Here is a 24,833-nt window from a genome sequence, read left to right as displayed (position 1 = left end):
TAATTTCCTTTATTTTGATATTCATTTGCATTTTCCCAGGTGGCCAGCGTTGGTTTGGATTCCAGTAGGATGCGGAGATGAAGAAGGGTGTGTAAACTAGCGTGGCCCTGACATTAGGCTCGAAGTCTGTTCGCTTGGGCGGGTTTTGACTGGAACAGAAGAATAGAATGAACCCGAGTGACACTTTCTATTGTCCAGTCAGGGTGGAAGCGTTTGGTAAAGGTTTGCTCTTTACAGAGTGCAGTTATCTTACAGAGGACTGTTTATTGGGTTGTTAGAAAAGTCATGATGCATTTTTGCATAGAAAACCAGAAAAATTTGTCATGGCTTTTCCAGCAATCCAACAGTGCCTGAAAGCTGTCCTGGCACCTAGCAGTGTTTGTCTAACCTTTAAAACATTGATTTTATCCTCATTGACCTGGAAAATCTTTGAAGTAATTGTTTCCCAAATTTTAAGCTTTGAATGTTCTCGTATACCATAGTTAGTGCATCTAGTCAGAAATCCTGTATTTAATTTGGAATGTCTTTCTTCAAACATCAAAATATGGCTTCCCCAGTGCTAAGATATTCACACATTTTCTGTTAACACAAGCAAGCTACAGTTTTGCAAGTTATTTACATTAATAGCTTAATTATCATTTAAAATGAAAACTTGGGTACTCAGTCATACAGAAGAGGTAGAACGAACAACTTAAGGTATAAAATGTGTGCGTCTTTGCTGGACCAGCGCTGGCCTGGTGTGATGGTGGCTAGATTCCACATGGCTGGCCCTGCAGCTTACGTCCCAGACCCTGCCGTATAAGGGATCTGCTGGAGGTGTTGGGTGTGTGTGCCCCAAATCCCAAAGGAGGGGCAGATGGAGGAGGGGGGATTATGGCACGACCAGGCCTCGTGCGGGTGCTTTCTCACTTCTGCTGTCTGTCTCTCTTTCTCTTTTGTAAGTACACGTGTCTCTAGCAAACAAAACAAAACTATACATTTGTTAGAAAAAAGTTTATATTACTAGGTTTTTCTATGTAAAAATGTGCAGTGATATTATTCAGTTCTACACTGTTCTGTTCCTGCCATTTTCCTTATTATTTAGATTTATTAGTTCCATGCCAGCTGATTCAAATGAAAAGGCTTGAAAACTCTCCTTTAAAAGAGGTTTTTTTCAGACCATAGGACTCATTCAGACAATCAGAAGTAGTTGTTTATTACACAAAAACCCCAGGGCTGTCCTGAGGAAGACTAGGAGCCACCACTGTTGTTCCACTCTGGGGTGGCATCTCCCCGGACGCGAATCAGGCCAAGGGCTGGTGAGCCCTTACCGGGTGTGCCTCCCGGCCCACCTGGCGCTGAGGGCGCTGCAGCCTGTCCCTGCCAACAGCTCCCTGCCCCTTGTGCTGGCCCTTCCTTTAGCCCCTGGCTCTCAGTTATCTTCCTTTATTCCCGAGGAGAACATCCAGATTAAACCCACCCGTGGCAGTGTTTTTCAGCATCTCTTCTGCTCTGTTTGCACGGAAAACTTCAGTCTTGTCTTTAATTGAAAGGCCCCGTGGGTATTGCAGCTAAAGCCTTCTCCCAAGTCCTCCATCTGCCCTGTCCCCAAACGGGCTGGGGTGATCCTCCCTGCACTGCACTGCTAAGCTGCGTGGCCCCCTCAGCTTTTGGAGGGTCACCGTGTTTTGGAGATCCTCAGCACAGACGCTGTTCCAGGGGGTCCCTTCTCCTGACCGTGCGGTTTCCTCCGTCTCTGGGGGCCCGGCCCAGCCCAGAGGTGGCTTGACCTCAGTGGGCTCAGACGTGTGCCCTACCTGTCCTGCATCTCTTTGGGTTACTGGTTCTCCTTTTTCAGGAAAGGTTAGAAATACTAAAGGCAGGTCCTTGCGAGAAACACTACCTGGAAACGAAGCAGGTTTTTAGTAGCTTGTGATGTTTGTCACACCAGCCTTCAGAACTGTGCACTGAAATCTCAACGCTAGCTTTAACACGCAGTGCTGGACTACGAGAATGCCTCAGGATGATGGCACTTGGGTGTTTCTCATCAGGAGAGGGTTCTTGTGTGTGCCCTGCCGGGCCGAGGTCACAGGTGTGACTTGGATACAGGTGTATTCTTCGTCCCACTGCCTGTTCCCCCAGCCCCTCCTGAATCGGGTTGTGACTCTCCCTTCTTCGGCAAAGGGAATGAGACAGGCTTTTAACCGTGGCTGCTGAGGGTGGGGGCGGGCCATCCGTGAGGGTCCTGCTCGCTGCCAGCCCTGAGCCCGGCTGCCCAAGGTCGCCACTGTGGCGTGTCTGGAGAGTGGAGCTGCTAGGCCCATCTCCTGCTTCTGGGTGGGCGTGGATTTCCTCCTGGGTCTGAGGAGGCAGGTGGGAGAAAGCCGTTGGGGGGTGGGGCCCTGGGAGGCGGCGTGCGATGCCAGCATGTGCTGCCGCTCAGCCCGCGGTAGGTGAGTGACCGTGGACGTGCTTGTCCCCTGCCGTCATGTGCAGGGCACGAGGTTTGAGAGGCGCCCCTCCTGGACACAGCATGAGCTCAAGCCTGCGAGCGGCCAGCACACGGCCACTGCGTTCCTGGTCACGTGCCAGTCACTATGAGGCGCGCGGCCACAGGGCCCTACCCCGCGAGACCAGACTGCGGCTTCTGTCGCTTTTCCTGTGCGCAGGCCCTCGAGAAAGACCGTTCTCCTCCACTTGGGCTTGGACTTCCCTCAGAGGTGCTGTCCCACGTCCTCACGTCCTGTCGGCCTGAGATAGCCAGCGCTCCTTTTCTTGTGCGTTCAGTAGGGCCACGCTTGCCCACTGAGTCGGATCCGACTCCTAGTTGTGTCCGGACCCAGCCTGCACATCTTGTCTGCTCTGAGAACCACCCAGAAATGTTTTTCTTTTTAAGAAAGAACTGCTGTGCAGGCCTTCCCCCAGAAGGCTCATTCTCGGCCTGGGCCCTGGCATGCTTAGAACAGGTGCGTCTGATGGGAAGCACCTGGTCGCCCCCGTGCGCTGAGGGTCCTGTGTCCCTCGCACTCAGCACTGAGTGGAGGTTAGTTCTGCGGCCTTTTGACGTGAACAAGACAAGTTCCTGCAGTCACTTCAGTGGTGCTCGGTTTCTAGACCCACCCTGCTCCTTCTGGGCGTGCTCCTGCTCATTCGTTGCTCCTCGTGTGGTCCGGAGCTGAGACCATGCTCCCGTAGCTGGCATGTGATGCAGGAGCCTCACCTGACCCTTCTCTGCCTGCACTGCCCTGGCCGCAGCTAGGATGCCTCCCTTGACCATTCTGGGCTGTGTGACTCACACGAGGCTCATAGATCTCTCCTCAAGGCAGACCTTCTCTTCTGCAGTTTCTGTTGCTCATACAGGATTTTATCTTGTGAGTTCCGAGCCTCTGTTGATCGTGTTGAAGCTTTGGGAGTCTCTGCGTGGCAGTGCAGGCTGTGGCTCTCCCTCCTACTGGGCGTCAGCTGCTCCGACAAGCCTGTCCAGTTCTGTTTCTTCATCAAGCTCACGCATACAGACGGCAGCGGGGTCTCGGGAGGTCAGGTGCTGTCTGCGGAGACCTTCCTCCTGTGGGTCCAGGAGCCATGGCTTCTGGGCTGGCACACTGGGGGTAGCTCCCGGCAGACCTGCAGGTCCTGAGCCTCACCTCCTCTTTCTTGTTCTCACAACTGTTGGAGTCCGTGTCCAGGAGTTCTCTGTCCCTGGATTCTTCCTGTGCGGCCAGGTAATCCTCTCCAAGGAGCTCACCCAGCCGGTGGGCTTTTTATTGTTGTTTTTTTCCCCAAGCCTGGGATAAAACATTTTAAAATTACTCATATTTTATAAACTAGGATGCCACAACGCATATATTTTATCTAAATGCTTTTCAGTAGATCATTTGCAAAACGTGTTCTGGCCCGTGTTGACACCTCTCGAGCTCTCCCTACTGTCCAGTGCTGTTTGAGTCCTAGGAACGCGTAGTGTGTGGGCAGGTGAGGCTCGGGCTAGGACTCTAAGAACCATCGTGCAGACAACTGTCTGTCACAGGTGTGGTCAGAGGTTCTTCATCCTCCGGAAGAAAAACATACGTTCCGCAGGTTGGTTTGACCTGAGCTCGTGAACTGAGGTGCGAGGGGTGCTGAGCTGGGCTTGCTTTGGCTTTTCCAGTTTGCCGACTGTTCCTGCCCAGCACCTCCTGAGTCCTGGGGTGGTACCTGTATAGGCATCGTGGCCTCGGGGCTGGATGAGTTTCTGTCTGGGGGGCTTCCTGGTCAGGTTCTGTCCTTGCGGTGGCAGGCATCCAGGCCACTGGTGCCGGGAGAGCAGTCTTCTGAGAAGGTGGACTGCTGTGGACTGTTAGAGGAGATGGCCCTGGCAGGCCTCGCTCCCCCTGCAGCCTGCACAAGGAAGCATGCAGGCCATGTCGTGGGCAGTCTGGACTACTGATTTTACGGTTACCCAGCTCGCACAGGAAAGCATTTCAGACGCTGGCACAGGGCAGAATCTCTCATGAGTGCTTTCTTACATTTATATATTAGGAAGGATGTAGTTTTTATTATTATTACTGTGATAACGAATGGGAAAACTCACAAATGAAAGGTCTCCCACAAAACCGAACATGCGTTTGTTAAATAAGGGCTCCTCGAGGTGGTGCTCGTGCTGCTCCGTCGGGATCGGGAGGGCAAGCTGTATTCCCTACTCCTCGGGCTCAGGGAGCTTCGCCGACATCGTCCTCTTCTCTTCTTTTAACGGGTCTTGATGAATCTTCAAGCTTTCTTTCCATGTAATTTTAATAGTGTGGTGCAGGATTTTAAGCTTTTCTTTCTTTTTAGTATTTATTTATTTGTTTGCTTGTTTAAATTTGACCAGAGAGGGACAGAGTGAGAGACAGTGAGGGAAAGTGAGCAAGCAAGCCACCAGGTCTGGGACTTGAACCATGGTCGGCCCGTGGGAGTCCAGTGCCCTTAGCCACCATGCCACCTGCTGGCCCCTTAAGCTTTCTGTAATCTGAAAAAGAATTAGTGCTGTTTCTTTCCTGCCCCTGCCCCCTTCCTCGTCCTCCTGCAGTCTAATCAGCGATGTTACCGGAGTCATGTCGCTCACACCTCTCACCGGTTACTGTGGGAGAGGCCCCGTTTTTACGAGCTCGGTGCCGTGTGACCCCTCTGAAGGCCACACGTACAGCAGTTGTGCACAATTGATGCTTCGTGTGTCACTCTGCGGAGGCACCAGACCCTGGTGAGGCAGAGGATCACAGACCCCACCACGCCCCAAGAAGGATCTCTGATGTTCTGTTATGGATCTGAGAGGCAGAATGATTGGAATGAAAGAAGTTATGTCTATTATTTATAGAACTAAAGAATGGCTTTTTGTGACGCAAAATACAGGGGCATAGAAACATGGGCAGCCTTTTCATACCAGGCAAGGAGGGTGTCCTCCTCGGAACAGTGTTTCAGGAGAAGTTTGGCTGTTTCAGGGGCCAAGGAAACAGGCTGGCGGCCAAGCACTCAGTGAGCAGTGGGCCAGTGGGGCCGTGGCCCCTTTGCAAGCTGTCCTTCAGGTGTGCAGGGCCTTCAGGGGAAAGCAGAGGCCACCAGCGACCAGCACCGCAGGAGGCCTGGAGGCACCACACCCAGGCCCCTTCACCAGGAGCACTGCAGGCCGCTGCAGGGCTGTGTTCTACATGGGAAGGTCACAGGAAGGAGGCCCCAGCAGACACTAGGCCTGAAGTGCGTCAAAGGGGTTAGACCACCCAACATAACACTGAACAGGGAGAACCAGGCCACGGACGAGCACGGCAGTGGGGTTTAAATGGTGAGCTTAGGTTCTGTATATTCACCCGCAATAAAGAAAACAGAAATAAAAAAGTGGAAGGAGAGCGATTTTTCTTACAGAGTACCTGACTCACTGTGTCTCTGCCTTTTAGGGTGGCTGGGATGTTCGCGGTGCTGCCTTGGACTCCAAATGATGTGAGCCTGTAACTCGCTGAGCTCTGGGGGCTCTCAGGAGCCCAGAGTCAGCACCCACATCTGCCCGTGTGTGCAGGGGGAGCCAGGGCAGGGCAGCTTGGGCTGCGGTCAGATCTGTCAGAGTCTGAAACCACATCGAGGGGGCCAGTGAGTGGTGGTGGTGGTTAAGGCATTAGAGTCCCACATGATTAAATCCTGGACCCAGCGGCTTGAAGTCCATGTCAAGCGCGCGTGTGTATGCCCCAAGTCGTAGGGGAATGGAGGAGAGGCATCCGGTGTGGCCGTCTCCCCTGGGGGTGATTTCTCACTTTCCCTCTCACTGTCTCTCTGTGTCCCTCTCCTGTAAGTACACATGTCCTATGCAGAAACCTTAAAAACTAATACAAACAGAAACACATCTAGGAGAGTCCTGTTAGAAAGGAGCCAGGGACGGGGGTCGCGTGCTTCACCCTGCCCTATCGTTTGGGCCCAGGAAGGAGCAGGCGAGGGCAGGCTGGCCGTGACACGCGGGTGTGCTTGGGGGTGCAGCGTGCACGTGTGTACATATGGGAGGGAGCGATCAGAGCCTCCTCCAGGGTGTTCTACCCCGGCAGGCTCCTGAGAGGGGGTGTCAGTACGGAGCAGGGGCTTACTCCGTGTGGGGGTGTTTTGGGCATTGCTGAGCCAGTCTTCGCATCTCTGGCTGTGCACCCTCGGCACTGCGGTCAAGGTTAAACGAAGCAGTCTGCATGAAGCCACCCAGCATCTCCACGAGCGTGGGTGTATGTACCAGTGGAACGCCAGCAGACTCAGTCCAGGAGCACGGCAGAAAGACTCCTGAGTTTTCCTCCCTCTGCTCAACTTTCCGAAGTGCTCCGCGCCTGCCGCCTCTGGTTTGTGCTCTCTGAGCACAGCAGACTTGCAGGGGAGGCTCGCCCTGCCTCCTCCCTGCAGAACACTGCTGTGCTCGTCTGTGAGACTTGGTGGGCAGCGAGCGGCTGCCTCTGCATGCGCCCCCCTGCCGGCGTGCCCCGTGAGCGCCTGCCTCTGCATGGCCGCCCCTGCAGGAGTGCACCGATGGCAGTCTCTTGCGATGCTGGAACCTGGTTCTTTGGGAAGCCCACCATGTGCCTGAGGGAAGGCGGGCGGTGGGGCAGGGAGGGCGCCAAGTCGCCGGCAGTGGCCAGGAGTGGAGAGCGTGAGCATGGTCCCCCACGGCTGCCTGGGCTGCTTCTCCCCTGGGCCCTGATCCAGCGACCCGAACTGCAGAGACAACAGCTGCTGCAGCTCCTCGGTGTGTGCCAGGGGAGGGCGTGGTGACTGGTGCAGGGCTGGGCAAGGACGGAGGGCAGGTGTGGTCTGTGCTGTGGCTTTCCCCTGTCACCCCCCCAGCTCCAGGGTGCCTCTCGGTGCTGCTGGTGATTTGGTGCGCCTGGACCTCCGAGAACCTGGGGCTGGAAGAGGGACCAGAGGATAGCCTGGGCCGCGGGGGAGGAAGCACCTGGCTCCCTGTCGGAGAGGACCTCTGTTGCCCCGATTCCCACTTGCATCTTTAAATCACCACCTTCACCTGCTGAGCTGTCTTCCCAAGTTGGTCGGTGGTTTGTGGAAGAACAGTTGTCTTTAATTATCGGTCTCCTCTGGTAGGACCCCATCGTGGGATCCTGTCTCCCGGGTGGGTCGGGTCTTCTTCCCTGTGGCCGCTTGGATGTCCTTTGACCAGTTTGTCAGTTTGCTCCCAGCCGCCACCTTGGGGTTATAGCATTTGCTTTTGATTACTTAGTATCTTGTCAGAGGTACAGGAAGTTTCCTTGTGATGCTTTATGGTCCTTTTTGGGTGCATAAAGGCTACAGACTTTGACAGTGTGCTGTGAGAAACCCCTCAGATGTGTGGTGTCAGATTGCATGGCCTCATCATTTCAGCCCACAAATTCCACAAGTAGTCCTCGGCGATATTTTCATAAGCCGTTACTGCTTTAATACAGGGAAAACCAGTCCCCTTCACTCCCAACCCCCAGAGTTACTCTTTGCATGTTTAAAAGTGAATTGTTGATACTGAGGGTTTGTATGAATTAAAGGCTTCCTTTCTGTGTGCTAGTTTCAGGTTAAACCTCTTTGTGCCTGTGGAGCTGTCTAGGGTTACTCAGTCTGCAAAGGGAAAGACAGGCAGGGTGGCTGACATCCCCAGCAGGGTTTTCTCACCAGGGCCCAACTGCAGCTGGCCCGGATCACAGGTGTGTGCTTGTCCCTGGTTTGCACAGGGAGGTCCTGGGACGAGCACCTGGGACCTTCCATGCTGGCCCGCATCGCCGTGTGGAATTGCTGCTGCACCACCGGCTGGCCCACAGTTTGCTTTCAGAGTGGGGTACAGTTCTGCACCTGACAGATACACATACCTGCCTCTTAGATACTAGCGTTCGGAGGAGCTGGGAGCCAGGCAGCTCAGCCCTCCTCCGTCGCCTCTCCTCACCAAGCTGCTGACCGGCTCATCCCAGTACCGGCTGGGCTTACGTGGCCATTACCCCTGCAGGCCAGTGGAGAGTGGCTCATGGACCACCTGCTGATTGGAAATGAGCTTGCCATGCTGCTCCCTCGGAGCTCCGCCTGTTCTGGGATGGCTGCTCGCTCCCTGAGGGAGAACCCTCGGGACTAGGTTTCAACCAACTTGAGATTCCTAAGCCTATCTCCAGATGAATGCTTAGAGTATTTTTAAACGATATTCTGAATAAGCAAGTATCTATGTTCCACTGGAAGTTAAAATCCCTACAAATCGATTTTAAATCCAGTAGCATCAGGGCCAGCAGGTGACATGGTGGTTAAGGTGCTGGACTCCTACGTGGCTGACTGTGGTTCCAGTCCTGGACCTGGCGACTCACTTTCTCACTTTCTCTGTCCCTGATGAGCCCTGTGGCAAACAAACAAACAAAACAATCCAGCAGCATCATGCCTTCTTTGTAAGTCAGTAGCTCATGTTTTAACTGGTCCTGTGACGTGCCAGTAAGGTACAAGGCCACTTGGAGTTTGCAGATGGTAGAGAAACCTGTAGTCTGTACGGGGCTTACGTGGCCATTACCCCTGCAGGCCAGTGGAGAGTGGCTCATGGACCACCTGCTGATTGGAAATGAGCTTGCCATGCTGCTCCCTCGGAGCTCCGCCTGTTCTGGGATGGCTGCTCGCTCCCTGAGGGAGAACCCTCGGGACTAGGTTTCAACCAACTTGAGATTCCTAAGCCTATCTCCAGATGAATGCTTAGAGTATTTTTAAACGATATTCTGAATAAGCAAGTATCTATGTTCCACTGGAAGTTAAAATCCCTACAAATCGATTTTAAATCCAGTAGCATCAGGGCCAGCAGGTGACATGGTGGTTAAGGTGCTGGACTCCTACGTGGCTGACTGTGGTTCCAGTCCTGGACCTGGCGACTCACTTTCTCACTTTCTCTGTCCCTGATGAGCCCTGTGGCAAACAAACAAACAAAACAATCCAGCAGCATCATGCCTTCTTTGTAAGTCAGTAGCTCATGTTTTAACTGGTCCTGTGACGTGCCAGTAAGGTACAAGGCCACTTGGAGTTTGCAGATGGTAGAGAAACCTGTAGTCTGTAATTCAGAGCATTTGAGGGTATCTAGAAACATCTGTATACCTTCTAAATTTTGACTTCTGCACTTAAGTCAAAGAGGGTTTCTGTGAAACTGTGTGTGTCCACTTGTGGCGACTGGGTGCCTGGCTTTGGAGAGACTTGTACATCATCGGGGTGGCAGTTTTCATAGCCACCCAGCGTTCGCTAGGTCAGGTGGAAGGGGCTGGCCACTGCAGGCCAGCCCTGGCAGGGTCCATCCCGGCAGTAGCTTAGGCAAGACCTCCAGGTGCTTCCAGCTCGGGGCTGCATGCAAATGCTTGGTCACCCACAGGTGACAGCCTGAGATGAACAGCTTGACACCTGCCCCTTTACCCAAGGCCTCTGCAGGAAACTCTGCTGTCAAGTTTCGTCTGGAAAACTGGATCTCACAGATGCCTTGCGAGCTTTCCTGGTGCAAGCTGTATGTGCTCAGTAGCCCGGCGGTTTCTGAGACAGACGCTGGGTCCCGGTGGTCAGAGAAAGCAGTGTTCCAGTTCCACCCCTGCATGACCATGGCTACAGCCGACCTCTCCCTTATACAAGGGTCCCACAGGAGCTGTAAGTGGAGAGTCTTAGAAAGTCATGCGAAGTTGTATTGTTACCACTAAGTTCTCTTCCTAATTTTAGTGTACCCAGGCGCCCTCTGTTAACCAGTAACGGTGTAGTTACTACTGCTGGTACTCTGCGGTTGTTTGAGTCCTTTTCATCTAGTGTGTGGAGAGAGAAGCCCCGCCCGCATAGCATCTTCATAGCTGTCTCGCTCGTGTTGGGCTGGCCGCCTGCAGGTGTGCCAAGAGCAAACGGCACTCAGGAACCACGTGCGCTGCCGGGGGTTGCGCCCCCGGCCCGTCCGGGGTGTGCTGCTATGTGACTGGCAGAGCTCTGTGTCTCGTCCTGTTCTGATGAGAAGTGGTAACCTCCCCTTTCACATTTTGCATCCTGCAGGGGGACAGCCACGGCGCTGCTGCTTTTCAGAAGACATAGTTCCCACTGTGCTCCCCAACGGAGACCAAAGTCACCAACGTGGACGTGGCCCGCCAGAAGAAGACACCAGCGAGCTCCAAGCAGGGACTGTGACATCGGTGCCCACACTTGACCACAGCAGCAGAGAGCTGCCCGGAAGGCCCGAGCAGCCTCGGCTCACTGTCGACCTGAAGATGCCAGCATGTCTTCCCAAGCTGGAGGCTCCTGGCACTGGTGACTCGCTGGCTTTCCCCGGAGCTGTGGATGGAGCTGACCCACAGCTCGCCTTGGAGAACCTGACCGGCCACCCGAAGGAGCAGCTGCCCGATTTGCACAATAGAGAGCCCTCCGGGGGAGGGAAGAGGGTGCCAGCCCCGGATCTGGTCCCGCTGGATCTAAGCGCAAGGTCAACCCGGGATGACCCCAGCAATAAGGAGGTGGCCGCCTCCCTGCAGGCCGCTCTGGTCATTCACCCATGTCCTTACTGTGACCACAAGACGTGCTACCCTGAGGTCTTGTGGATGCACAAACGCATCTGGCACAGGGTCAGCTGCAGCGCCATGGCGCCCCCGTGGATTCAGCCCAACGGTTACAAAAGCATCAGAAACAACTTGGTTTTCCTGTCCCGCAGCGGACGCACGGGCCCCCCGCCAGCCCTCGGTGGCAAAGAATGCCAGCCTCTGCTCCTGGCACGGTTCACCCGCACCCAGGTACCAGGTGCGGCGCCAGGGCCCAAAAGCAGCTCCTCGCCCCTGGGCGTGACCACGAAAGCCGCTAGCATGCCTAAGAATCAGGGGAGCCATTCCGGGGGCCCATGTGCGCTCTGGGCATCCAGTCCTGATGGGTACCGACAGACCAGACCTGGCCCCGGGCAGGAACAGTGTGGTGCTACTGCCCAGGGGCTGCCGCTGAGGCCCAAGCAGGAGGCCAGTGCCAAGGCGGTGCCTGCTCCAGGCGGTGGGGGCTTCAGCAGAAGTGCCACCCCCACACCCACCGTCATTGCCCGAGTTGGCACGCAGCCATCGGCCAACAGCAAGCCCGTGGAGAAGTACGGGGCTCCCCTTGTGGGGGCTGGCTTTGCACCCCCAAGTAAGCACAGTACCCCGGACTCCCTGAAAGCCAAATTCAGCCCTCAGCCTCAGGGTCAGCCTCCCGCGAAAGGCGATGGGGGCCCTCCTCTACCTCCATGTGAGCCCCCCTCCAAGGCGGCTCAGGAGCTGAGGACACTGACCACTTGCACTGCGGGGTCCAGGGGGGATGCGGCCTCGCAGTCCCAGCCTGGCGCAGCTGGAGCTCCACCTGTTCTGCACGCCATCAAGCAGGAGCCGGCAGCCGAGGGGCCGGAGAAACGCCTGGACATCCTCAACATCTTTAAGACGTACATTCCAAAGGACTTTGCGACCCTCTGCCAGGGCTGGGGCGTCAGCAACCCCGGGCTTGAGCACAGAGGTAAGACACACAGCTCTCTCCTGGCTCCCCTCCTGGAGGGTCATGGGTGCTGCCCGTCTGCCCAGAGTGCCATGCAGAGCACAGGTGGTCCCGACTCCAGCCAGCCAGGGAGTGCAGTGTATGTGGGAAGCCCTCTAGTCCCTGTTCTGCCCAGCTAGGGCCTGCATGCCCAGGCCAGTGCCCTCTGATCTGAGCCTGGGGTGTGCCCAGGAGCCCTGTGCCTTCCCGCTGACGCGGCTCCTCCGTACTGAAATCGGTTAGCATCAGGCAGACTCGATTGCACTTTGCTTGTCATTGTAAACAGAAGCAGTAGGTATTCGTTGTCCTCTCTCAAGAGACAAGAATGCTCCTTTGAAGGGATTACTTTGCTTTGTTTTTGTATGTATGTGTCTATCGGGTCATTGGAAAAGTCATGACCTATTTTTCTATGCAAAAATGCGTCATGACTTTTCTGATGACCCAGTATTTCAGAAATACCTGTTGCGCACACCACCATTGGCAGGAACACCCTTGAGGAGGACAGAGGCACCGTGCGAAGCTGAGGACTGAGTTACACTGATCCCTGGGAAATGGCTCTCGTGTGGTCCCCCCTCCCCCCCAGGGTCTCAGTATTGCTCTCTGAGATGAGTGGTAACGAGGAGTTTGCCCCAAGCCTGCGGATACGGGCATCGGGTGCAATGCCCTTGCTCTTGAAGGCCACGTGAAGGTCCCTCTCTCTTGCTGTCCAGGGCACTGGGAACCTTGTGTCCTGTCAGAACCCAACAGGACCCAGTAGAGAGCTCTGCCCTTCCGCTCTTTACGGGGACCTACCCCTTCTTTGCTCAGAACCTACAGCTTATTATGGCAAGTTAGCACCTGAAATGCCCTTGAAGAGCAGTGCCTCAGACTCAGACGTCCGAAGACCTAGGAGGGCAGGGGTCCCGGTTGGGGATAGCATCATCTGAGAGGCCCCTCAGACCCACCTGCGGTGTCCCTGTGGCTGGCTGCCTGGTAGGCACATCGCTGATTTGGGGCTTCAGAACCAGCCTGATCATGGCACACTGGAGCTGTCCTGGCATGAGGCATTCTTGCGGTGTTTGCCAGGGAAGTCCTTCCTCAGCGCTCCTCTCTGTCCCAGGTTTGAGGAGCACGGTGAGGGCTGCTCTGTGTGGGTGAGGTGAGGCCGGATGCCCCAGGCCATGGTCAGGGACTCGTGTGGTGGGATGGCATCTGCTCTGGGCTCGTGTCATCTGAGGCAACTTCCATGGTGGGGAGTGAGCTGCTACCACGAGGCGGTCACGTTCTCAGTGATGTGGAGGGCGTTCCAGCCGTGGGCAGTAGAGTCTGATTATATAGTGGAAGCCAGCATGTGGCAGGTGTTGGGCCGTGACCCCCTCAGCTCAGGTGCCTGTGAGGCAGGGACATGGGGTGAGGGGCGATTAGGCCCAGCACCCTCAGTGGGACACAGGTTCCTGTCTCACGTGCACGAGGATTTAGAGATGCAGACACGGGGTAGCAAGCAGAGAGCTTACTGGGGGCGAGAGGAGGACAGCAAGCTCGCAGGCAGGGAGCACGTCCTGAGAATGGGCTGCCACTGGAGGACTGAGGCGAGTGCTTGTCATCCGGGTCACAGGGGCTTCGCTGAGGCTTCTGGTTTTTATTTAGGCTTGTTCAGTCTCTGAGAAGCTGACTTTCTGTGAGACGAGACAAGTGGCTTGCAGAGAGCTGGTTATCATATTCAGGAGAAATGCCAGCTCATTCACAAGCTCAGCTGCTCAAAAGGTGCTTGCAGGGAGGGATTGCCTGCAGGGAATGCGCCGTGGGGTCAGTTGTTGAGCTACATTGTACAAAATCCTTGGTTCTTTAGGTCCAGATTGCTAAGCTTAGAGACCTGTCCTGAGATGCAGAATGAAAAACCACAAAGACATGTAAAGTAGGAAGAGAGAAGTTTTAATCGAAAAGTAAAGATTTCAAATAGGAAGGATATACTGCCCCATGCCTGCAAGGCTTGTGGGCGGGCAGCTGCCCAAGGACAACTGCACTGGGAATGGGGTTGGTGTTACTTTTATTCCAAGAGTTGGTGAGGAATATTTAGCAGGGGAAGGTCTGTCACAATATCTGGCTTCTTTGTTTGGAATCCACTTTTCCCTGTGCTTGGCTCTCTCCCTCAGGTGAGGAATTCAGTTACCTACAGGCACGTGCCCAGGGCGGCTTCGGAGGGACGAGCATCCGCATCCGTATGTGGATGAGCTGCCCAGTTGGTTTTATTGCCCCAGTGGGAATCAGGGTGTTGACTCAGTGTCCCTTCTGCGTGGTGAATTTCTGTGTGTATATTTGGGATGGCAAGAGGGGAGATGACAACCTACTGGGCACCAGGAACTTGGTGGGAGGAAGGAGTTTTCCAAATGGGTCTGACTGTACTCCCTGTCAGTCAGGTGGGTCTCTATCTTGTAGATGCAAGAGTAAATTACTACGCAAGGTGTTTCGCTCTTTTGCTTAGCTGTCAGCAGCTCTGGGTGTAAGCGGTTCTCTGTGTGAGCGAGCTGTGATAGCTACCACTTGATTTCTAGTGAGAACAGTGAACGACCCTTATCAAAAGCTTGACCAGAGTGACTCTGTTTTATAAACTGGCTCTAAATATATGCATGTATCCATCTCCTGGCACAGGACTCTTCCTTGGGGGCCCCTCCCCTGTTCACCTGCTCTCTGGGTCTGGTTCTGGCTCACTTGTTTCCTGGGCACTGCAGCGGGGATATTTGGGACAGGAGAGAGGGTCATGTGGCTGTGGATGCCCTGTGTTCTGGGCAGCTCCTGGCCCCAACGTGCCGTCCCTCCCTGACCACTGCAGCCCTGCCCAGTGAGCTGGACATTTGTGTGTGGTTTGTGATACGTGTAACTGGACCTGTAACTGTTAGGTACATGCTGGTGGTCTGCACACGCCACACGCTTCTCTGCCTGCCTGTTTACATGTAGGAACTTTTTTTTTTTTTTTTTTTTACATGTAGGAACTCTTAAAGGCCTTCATGCTCTGAGCAAGTAGAGGTGGATTTTAAAGGAAGATTTTGAGAATTTCAAATGGCAATTTGAAATACAAAGGAGCCTGAAATGTTTTCTTCTCCTTAACTTTTTTTAAATGAATGATTTTAAAGACATACTTTGTTTTGAAAGAAAGAAGTCGAATATTTCTCTCTCCAATGTGAAAGATGTGAAATCGCCCCGGAGCACAGTGCTCTTCCTGGATGGTTTACCTTTCTAATGTACGTCCTGCATCTTTGTTAAGTACAAGTCAGCAGAGCTATGGTTTCTAAAGTTCACTCTGATTTTTTTCTAGCTTCGTTGTAGAGCTCGTGTGCTCGGCAGAGACAGTGGGAGAGAGAGAGAGAAGGTGAGAAAGCACCCCACACAGGGATGATCATGCCGCAGTTTCTTCTTCTCTCTTATTTCAGGAGTTCTGGGCATGTGTGCACATATGTTTGGTGTATTTTTTCGAGCCACTGGGCCTGGGACTTGAACACAGTTGGCCACAGGGAATCTAGCTGCCTTAATTATACCACACCACCTGGCAGGCCCTAATTTGGATTTCTTAAGCGAAGTGTTTGAAATGTTTTAGTCTTAAAGTGCACTTGTTAGAAAGTGCATTTTAGAGGCCTCCTTCTCTGAGTGGGAGCAGTCAAAACCAGCTTGTCTGGATAACGTGTCTGGCGTGCCTCCTCAGTGCCAGGCAGCTGAAGTTGGAAGCCTGGTGGGGAGGACCGGCCTGCCCCAGATGAGGTGAGCTTTGGTGGACTCTGCTGGCCACTGCTTCCTACTCCAGGCAGTTCAGAGCTGAGAGCTCTTCTGGGTGGCAGCTCTTCAGGTGTCCACGCGGTGCTCTCCTCCCTGTCCTGGCTCTGGCATCCCTCCTCTCTAGCAGTTCTCTACCGGGGTGCCTGGGCCTTCCAGCTTTCCTCTTCCTTGTTTTAGTGTTTGTCGATGCTACTCTTTCAAGTGCTGTAGCTACAGGGAAGCCCAGCAGGTGCTTGTGGTCTGGCTATGGAGAAGTGAACAGAAAATCAGGGTTTCTTGTTTGGAGATACTGCCTCTTCTATTGTAGCTTAGGAAATATGTATACCCCCCAAATTACATTATTGACGTGTTACTAAAGACTCTAGAAGCTAAACCTTCCAGTTTCCGTTTTCCACTTGTTTCTGCTCAGCCCTTCCTTCACTGTGTACCTAACCAGCTGATTTTTGAGCCATGAGCTTAGAGTCTTTTTAAATTCATCCCTAGTAAAACTAGTGCCTTTCACTTGTCTTATGATACTGGTGGATCAGTACTTTACAGATCTTCATTTTGGACTGATGCATTTGCTTCTGGCTGGGTGGGTATCATGTGTGGATCTGAAGGCCTCACCTTCTCTGTATGGGTCATTGGTTAAGTGCAGTGCTGATGCACCGGCTAGTAGCGAGGAGGCAGAAGTGTGCAGAGGAGAATCATCTAGTGAAACACTAGGCCGTCTGTTTTGGACGTGAGCTAGGTCTGGGTGAAAAGTATGATTGTGATTTTTCAGTGTGCGGCTTCCACTTCTGTGGAGAACATCACTTACTAGGCAGTGCCTGTGAGGCGTCACGTTTTATTCAGAAGTTAAGAAAGACACTTTTCCGAGACTTTCCTCCCACACGTGTTCACTAGGTGATGTGTCTGTAGACCCGGACCATCAGCAGATCTCATCAAAAGAAGGTGGAGATGGCCATTATTGCTCCCTCAGGGCTCACAGCCTAGCCCTGGAGAAAAAGAAAATGCTGCTCATTCTATAATCTTTCTGCAAGCAACTACCAAGGCCGAAAACATGTATAAATATACCGTCGATGGTTCATTGGTATAACGGTAGTCAAATAATAAATAGCACGTGTTTCTAGACCTTGTGACCAGCCTAGCATAACTGGATTTTAAAACGAAAATTTGAAGATAATACAGGCACAATTCTACATGGAAAAGTAGATACGGTCTTTCTTATTGACATTTTTAAGAAATGTTTATACCAAGGATGCATTAATATGATGATAATGAAAGTTTTGTGAATGAAAGTTACTGAAATTCCTTCAGTAATTATATCTTTGTAGAAAATATTCTCTTTCCCCTTATAGATGGCATATTACAGTACAGTAAAATAAAGTATCTCAGGCTGGTGTCTGCTCTCTGAAGAATGCCAGATCTTTTTTTCTTTTTTTTTTTTTCACATGAAGTCCACTTTCAATATACAACTTGAGTTTCTAGGTCAGAGTGTCTGAGCTGTTGGCTCAGCAGGTAGTCTTCAATTCAGATGAAGTTTATAACCTTTTGATTAACTCAGAATTTCGGAGTAGCTTGGGCATAATATTATTGACCATAAAGGGCAAATGTCCTTTCTTTAAAAAGTAAAGAGAAAGCGACATGACAAACCGCATGAGCAAACAGCGTGTGTGCGCTTGTGCATGAGTGCGTGTGCCTGTGTGCTGTGCATATTTAATTCACAGAAAAAAGAATGGGGGGCAAACATGCTATTTTTTTTTTTTTCCTTTTCCTGTTACTGCTTGGGTAGGAAATAGCTAAAATAATGACTTAGGAAACACTGTAATAACTTAGATTTTGGGTGTTGTGAATGATAGACAAAAGTGACGTTGTATGTCGTCTTGTACAAGTGTCTTGTTAGTCATAGGTAGAACATACATGTAGCCACAGTATAGCTTTCACCGAGGAAAATACAGACAACGAGAGGAATTGCCTGATAGTTTTCATAGGCGCTCAGCTGTATCATGTTTATTGTGAGAACGAAGAAAGAATAACATTGCTTCTGAAGTTGAGCTTTTCCTGACCAAAATAAGAGGGTAGTAGGATAGTCCTGAAAGGTTAAATATGCCAGATATTCAACAAAGCAGACAGTGCAAATGCTTTCTCACACAAAGCACGTCTAATCAGAAGAACAGAAGCCTCTGTGATCCTCCCTGTCACTGTGGCTGCATAGCCAAAGAGGGCAAGCTGCTACCTCAGTTGCTTGGTTCAAAGTCTGAGCTCCTTAAGTGTTTTGGATGTCTGTCCCCACCAGATGTGCTGTTGGCAGATATTCTCTCCCATTCCGTGGGCCGTCTCTTCACTCCGTTGTTTTCTCTGCTGTACATAAGCCCTGTATTGGGTGTCTGGAAAGTCGGAACACATCTTTGCATAGAGAGACAGAGAAAACGCTGTGGCTTTCCTGGCGACCTAATAAGATGACACTTGGTGTAATCCCACATGTCTAGTTTTGCCTTTTAAAAACAAAAACAAAAAAACCAATAGTACTTGTATGCGCATGTATGTGCACAAGAGAGAGATGGGAATGGGAGGGAGAGGGAAGGAGGCACCGTTGACAGGATTGCATGCTGCAGTCCCCTTCCCACAGCCCTCTGGCCCATCAGGATCCTGGGTATGAGCACACACCCTCAGTGTTTTCAGGGCCCCGAGATCCAAACCTGCAGTAGGCCATGTGGCTTCTAGCACTGCAGTTCTGTATGCTACCGGCTGTGTCTCCAAGGCCGGGCCTGTTTTAACTCTTGTCCTTTTTGGGTCCTGTCCCCCAAAGTATTGCCTAGAGAAAAAGTCCTAGCACAAAGATATAAGAAATAGTGCCTGGGGCATTCTAACACCTAGAGGCCCTCCTGTAGTGGTTTTCATATTTTCTGGTGGATGGCTTTAATATTAGTGGTTTCTCAGTAACGGCAGTGGTTTAACTTTTTCCTAGTGTGTCCTGATGTGTTCCTGAGTAAGGCAATGGGAAATCAAGCACTTAGTGGGCAAGTTCTTACATTTCTTTAACTGTCATTTCCGTGATCTGTCAAATAAGAAACTTGATGAGATCTGCTTCATAGTTCATATATTTCTTTATTATCTCCATAAACATTATCTATAAAGTAAAAATGACTTTGTCATCTTATCTGTTAAGCTTCTTGAGTTAGGGCAAGAAAAACAATATTAAAGATTTGCTTCTCAGTGAATTTGACTGAGGCAGCTGTTTGTCAACCTTTTCATTTATTTGCGTTTTGCGTTGGAATGTCAGACTTAGGATACATAAATACAAAGATAAATGGAGCTTTTTTTTTCTAATGAAAAATTGGGGTCAGCAGATGGTGTGGTGGTTAAGTCGCTAGACTCCCACATGACTGACTGTTGTTCAAGTCCCAGACCCGGTGGCTTGAAAATCATGCCAGGCATGTGTGTGTGCATGCCCAAAATCCCGAGAGGGAAATGAAGGAGAAGGGATTGCAGTGTGGCTCTCCCCCTGGGCAATGACTTCTCAGTTTTCCTCTCTCTGTGTCTCTATTAGTCTCTCCCTCTCTCTCTCTGACGAGTGTATGTGCCCTAAGGCAAAAGTAAAAAAAAATGTATATTGCTAGTTAATATTTTTATTTTAATTTTTTCCCCCTGAGTTGAGTTGCCTTTGAACATAGCTGTTACAGACCCAGGGAAATGTCTGGAGCTCTTGGTACTTGAAAGCCAAGCCTGTCCTTGTCTTCAGAGGGGAACAGTAGACAGATGCTGGTGCCTCTGCATCCCTTTTCTGAGAGGCCTGTTTGGATCAGACGGGAACAGTCCCTAGGCTCAGTGTAGTCATGGCATCTGGCCAAGACGGAGGTGCTAGTTCTCCCACCATCACTGATGACAGGACCTGCTCCTGTGCTGGCTCGCGGGGCCCTGTCTGCAGATGGCCCCCATCTGCTGAGGCTGTGGTCAGCGGTCAGAGCAGCCAGGCCACACAGGTGAGAGGGTTGGAGGTGGGACCTGCTCTGATGGCCGTGCTTGCTCTGCGTCTGCCCCTGGGATCGCCATCCTCCGCACATGGGCTCTGGCCCAGCTCACTTCCTATTATCCAGGCACCTCGTCTCTGTCACGCCCGTGTCACTCCGAGTTGCCCGATGTGCTGCTTGACAGAGCAGTGATGGCCGAGCTGAGCATTCAGCTGCTGAGGGCTGTTGTCCGACTCAGCCTGGCGGTGCCTCCGGCCCTGCCTGGCCCAGGGAGTGTTTTTAATTCACTGTAATGTATGCATCTCCTCAGTCCTCAGTGTGTCCATCCTGTCAGCCAAGCTGAGATGAAGGCTGACAGTTGTCACCAGGGCCTGGAGGTGGCCTCAATGATGACTCATTAGACAGACTAATGATGTTTTCCTCTTGCTCTCTCCTCCCTCCTTTCTCTCCTCCCCACCGCACCAATCATGCCACTCCACTGCCACGCCACACCACCATGCCACACCACCATACCACGCCACTGCCTTACCATGCCACGCCACCTCAGGGATGCCCCGGACACAGGCCCGCCCAGGAGACTTCGTCTGCGTCGAGTGTGGGAAGAGCTTTCACCAGCCCAGCCACCTCAGGGCCCACATGCGGGCGCACACAGGTACTTCCAGCCATCCAGGTGTTCCGTGTGGCCTCAGGTCTCCATGGAGACACGGACAGCATCGCTCTGCCAGTCATCGGGTGTCTTCCATTGGGACATTTTCTGATTTTAGCGTATCGGGGGAAGCAAGGCTGCCTACCTCTGGAATTATCTGCTAGTCTCTTCCAAAATGGGTTTTCTCTTTTGTACCCTAGTGCCATGTGGTTCAATTTGAGATAAGCCTGTTTGCAAATGTTCCATTTTAATTAGAGAGTAGACATCTCAGAAATGAATATGCTAATGAATTGTATTGCCACCAGCACAAATTGAAATCAAAGCGTCCCTCTCAGCATAACATACGGCTGGCTTTTATGTCCTCATTGGCATCAGCTGGAACCTGTGGGGTCTGCCCGCACCCCCTCTGGACTGGCCCATGGTTACTGCAGAGCCCTCAGCACACTCTGCAGAGGGTCTGCATAAGACCCAGTCGGGCTTCTGCAGTTCAGAGAGCCGGGGAGCCGAGCTTTTTCAGAAGTGTTAAGGGTGTGTGCGTGAGCGTCTGATGCAAAGCGACACAGGCCAAACGGTAAGTGATGCGAGGAGAGGGGCCTGCACACGCACACTGGTAATTAGTGTTGTCAGTGATTGCCTTCCTCAGCAGCACGGTCGGAATTAAACAGGGCAGTGGCCCCAGGCGGGCTCTAGCACAAGTTCCTACTGTAAGTGTTCCGGTAAATTGGTGTTTCCCGGCCACAGGCTAGGCGCTGGTGTCTTTTTTGTCAAAGTGCTTGATCTGTAATGGGCTCGTTTAATGTGCTCGGTGGTGCAGCGTGTGCTTGTCTGCTAACAGATGCCCTTGTTCCCACAGTGGTGTTTGAGTGCGACGGACCCCGGGGCGCGGACGCCCACACCCCCTCCGCAGACGCCCCCAAACAAGTAGGTTGCACTGGTCCTTGGATGTCGGGGTTCAGAGTGGGGGGAGCTATGCCATGGTGCTGGTCACTGGAGCAACAAGGGCTCTTACGTGTGTGAAAGGTCACACGTGGCCTGATCTAGAACCCGGCTTCAGGCAGCCGGATGATAGACGTGCACTCAAGGTCCGTAGACCGTGGCTGCTGGGAGGCCTCTCAGTGGTTCACGCCTGTGGTCCTAGCTACTTGGGAAGCTGAGGGTTGTGGCATAGAGACTCCTCCTTTTTCAAAAGGCCATCCAAGCTATGACTTAGGTCGGTTGGGAGCACCTCACTGGCTGTCACTGGTCTGGGGATGGCAGAGACTGGTTTGAAACACTGGAAATTCATACTTGCCCAGGATGTTTTAGATATAAGTTTGTTTGAGAACAAATTAGGTTTAGCCTTCTTTAAGAACACTTTTCTTGAAGTACTAGAGGGTTTTTGAACTTGCGAGAGAGAGAGAGAGTGAGAGCGAGTGAGTGCAAGAGAGAAAGCACCTGCCAAGGGATGTGGTCACACCATAGTCCTTTTCCCTGTGTGTCTTCATCCTATTAGGTTTTGGACCCATGTATGTGTGCTCAACACGTTTTTCAGTCATGGATTGGGGATTTGAACCGTGGTTGGCTGTGTAGGATTTTGCTATGTGCATAGTGTGTCACTTCCATGCGTGGCCAGCCCAGAACAGTGTTGTTTTGCCCGCGGATGCACGTGCTTGCCAGAGAGCGAAGTCGGGAGAGGGAGAAGACATTGCAGTTGGGTGTGGTGATGCTGCAGCCCCTTCTCCTTCATTTCTGCATTCTGGTGGGATTTGGTACACATGCTTGCACGCTCAGCGTATTTCTCAAACCCCTGGGGCCAGGGTTTGAACCTCTGTTGGCCATGTGGAATCCAGCTTCCTTAACTACTAGTCTATGGTGGTCCCCGGAATATAATTTTTATAGTATAGTGTCCCATAAAAAGTGTTTCAACGTGATGCCTCATGGATTTGTGCTTTAATTCTCCACAGTACGGGCGGTACTGGCCTGGCCGTAGTGTGTGAAAGTGTCTGCGTATGCGTGTGGCAGGAACCAGCTAGGACACACACTGCTCATGTGCACAGAAACACAGCGCTCGGGCTCTGGCACACATGCCTCGCAGATGGGTTCTGTATCGGGTGCCCGGGGCAGGTGGTTCCAAGCGTTCATCCTCCTCTTCCTCCCTTTGAGGAGGTAGAGTTCTCCACATAATCACAGAGCATTCTAGCCAGTTGGCTCCAAGGAATCTGTAACTCCACCCACCTCCTTTGTCGAGGAAAGATGTGTTTCTTTGCTCCTGTTACTGAGCAGCCCAAATCCTGCCTGGTGGCCAAATCAGTTAAGGGTGTCCTGACCTTACAGATCGCACCATTTGAGCCCTGGTCTTGACAGTGGTGATGGTGTTGGTATTTAAGACCTCTAAGGGGTTTCAGGAATCATTCTGATCTCGTGAGTCCTCAGAAGAAAACTGAACCTCATTCTGGTTTATTTCATTAGAAAGGAAAAGAGGTGAGATGGCTTCACCACAGGCCTAGTGATGGGGCTGGGAATAGGACTGATGTTAGCCGGTCAGGTCTCTTTCTTGCTTCATTTTAGTTTTTGCTATAGGGTGTGTGTAATTGCCGAAGAGAGACAGACACAAAGTGAAAAGTCACCCCCAAGGAGGGATGGCCAAGCCACAGTCCCTTCTCCTCCATTCTCCTCTCTGGATGTTGGGCGTGCATGCACACATGCCCAGTGTGATGTTCAAACCACTGGGTCTGGGATTGAACCGTGGACTTGGCCATGTGTGACCTAGCCACCTTAACATCTATGCCACCTCCTGGCCCTCTCTTATTTATTTTTAGAACTTCTCTGTTACTGCGTCATTAGACTTTCTATTATTGCTGAAGGCCTTTTTCTCCACGTATCAGTGACAGACTGCCTCACCATTTATCATAGTGTTTTTTAGTAAGTGATGTCTCCCTTTCTCTATGAAACCCTTAGTTTTGGAACATAAAGCAGTCATTTCAGGGTGCAATGACAGCTTGTGAAATAAATACAACATCCTGCCAAATTCCAAGTCAGAAGATTTCCAAATACACATGACCTCAGCTCAAATTAGGTAGCACTGTCCTTTCCAACAGAATGAGCCCCTTGCCTGAGGGAGTCGCAGAGGTGTGGGGATACAGTAGTGGCACAGCTCTGCCATGAGAGTGTCCATGTGGAGATCACAGCTGGCGAACTCAGTGTTCCTGCACAGGCAATCCAGAAACCACCAGAGCCTGGCTTTGGGATAAGAGTGTTTGACGGGTGGGAAGCACCTGGCAAAGCTATGAATAACACAGCAAGGTTCTTCCAGAACCCTCAGGTTCGTTGCTGCTTACTAATCCTGCGTTAGCCTCTTCTGACATTGGGAGAAACAGGAAAGCAGAAAAGCAAGTGACAGAATCTGATTTCGATGCCACTTGTTATGCTGGGAGTCATGGTCCTTGCTCTTGATTCTGATGGGGCAGAGCTGTGTCTACCTTGTTGTCTGTGTCTCTGGAAACTGAAGTGCTATAATTTTATACTTACACCAACTAACCTCCGGCTCCCAGTTCCCAGCCGTTTGGTGCTGGAGTCTCAGTGTAGATTTCAGACATGAGGTCCATGTTACTGCCAGTGCGAGGCTCTGAGTGAGTAGCTCTCTCCTCCGTCCCGTGACAGGCTGATGGTGCTGGCTTGGCCATGACGTCGAAGCTCAGCCAACTGTGTGGCTCTCTCCTGTTGCAGCGTCCGTTGTGGTTAATTCTGTGTTTGCAGACATGGACTCTGTTAGCACTTTTGGTCTTTCACTTAAAGCAGCTTTCGTTGATATGTCCGAGTGTTCTCTTTCTCTAAGGACATTGCATTTTCCTTAGCATACTTTAGAGCTGTATCTTCAAGAATTTCTGAACGGATTTGTTGGCCAGAGTAACTGAAAAAGACATAGGTAGAGGTTTTCACTTAAGGGCTTCCTGCTTCTCTGGTAGTTCTCATTGTTTCAGAAGCCATAGTGGCAGGGTTGAGCACAGGATACAGCATAGGCTGGTAGTCCAGTTTTCCATGGCTGTGCATGTCTAGAATGTCGGTCGTTACACTTACCAGCCGTTGTTTCGTGCTTCCGTGTCTTAACATTAGCTAATTCATATTTAAATCAGATCCTTTTCCTGTAGGCTTCAGGATTTAGAAACTTGCAGAATTTATTTGATGTGATGCTTCAAGTTGATGGACTTCATAGTTATACACAATGGATGCTAAGTTGTCTACGCAAAACCACATTGGGAAACTCAGCTTTACAGCAATCATGTGTTCACTTACTACCCATATATCCAGAGCGCCCACTGTGTGCCAGGCCCCATGCAGGATATTGGGGGCTAGATCAGAACTTCCGCTGCTTCTGTTGTCCTGAAAGTCCTGGGGGTGGTTTAGACAAGGGAAGAGGGCTGAGTAGTGTAGTTCTGTGACAGGGTGAGAGCCTAGGGACTCCAATCAGGGCATGTGGAAGTCCATGCTGGGGACATGCTGGGTGAGAGTCCAGCACCTGGAGAGACTCAGGTGGAAGGGAGTGTTCCATTGGAGGC

The 24,833-nt window shown here is 51.8% G+C and overlaps 1 protein-coding gene across 3 annotated transcripts in view; it reads left to right on the top strand.

Annotated features, from left to right (window-relative positions):
* ZNF516 (zinc finger protein 516) overlaps positions 1–24,833 on the top strand; it is a 127,075-nt gene that overhangs the window by 93,944 nt on the left and 8,298 nt on the right. For 2 of the 3 annotated variants that reach the window (XM_014583164.2, XM_014583161.2), the window contains exons 4-6: positions 10,465–11,934; positions 20,200–20,304; positions 21,152–21,219. In XM_014583164.2, the coding sequence (XP_014438650.1) occupies positions 10,465–11,934; positions 20,200–20,304; positions 21,152–21,219 (1,643 nt within the window). The remainder of the gene's footprint in view (positions 1–10,464; positions 11,935–20,199; positions 20,305–21,151; positions 21,220–24,833) is intronic. The other variant, XM_014583163.2, reaches the window with a different exon arrangement.

This window comes from Tupaia chinensis, unplaced genomic scaffold (genome assembly GCF_000334495.1).
Source record: "Tupaia chinensis unplaced genomic scaffold, TupChi_1.0 Scaffold144119_1, whole genome shotgun sequence".
Lineage (NCBI taxonomy): Eukaryota > Metazoa > Chordata > Mammalia > Scandentia > Tupaiidae > Tupaia > Tupaia belangeri.
This window is presented reverse-complemented; position numbering and strand designations above follow the sequence as displayed.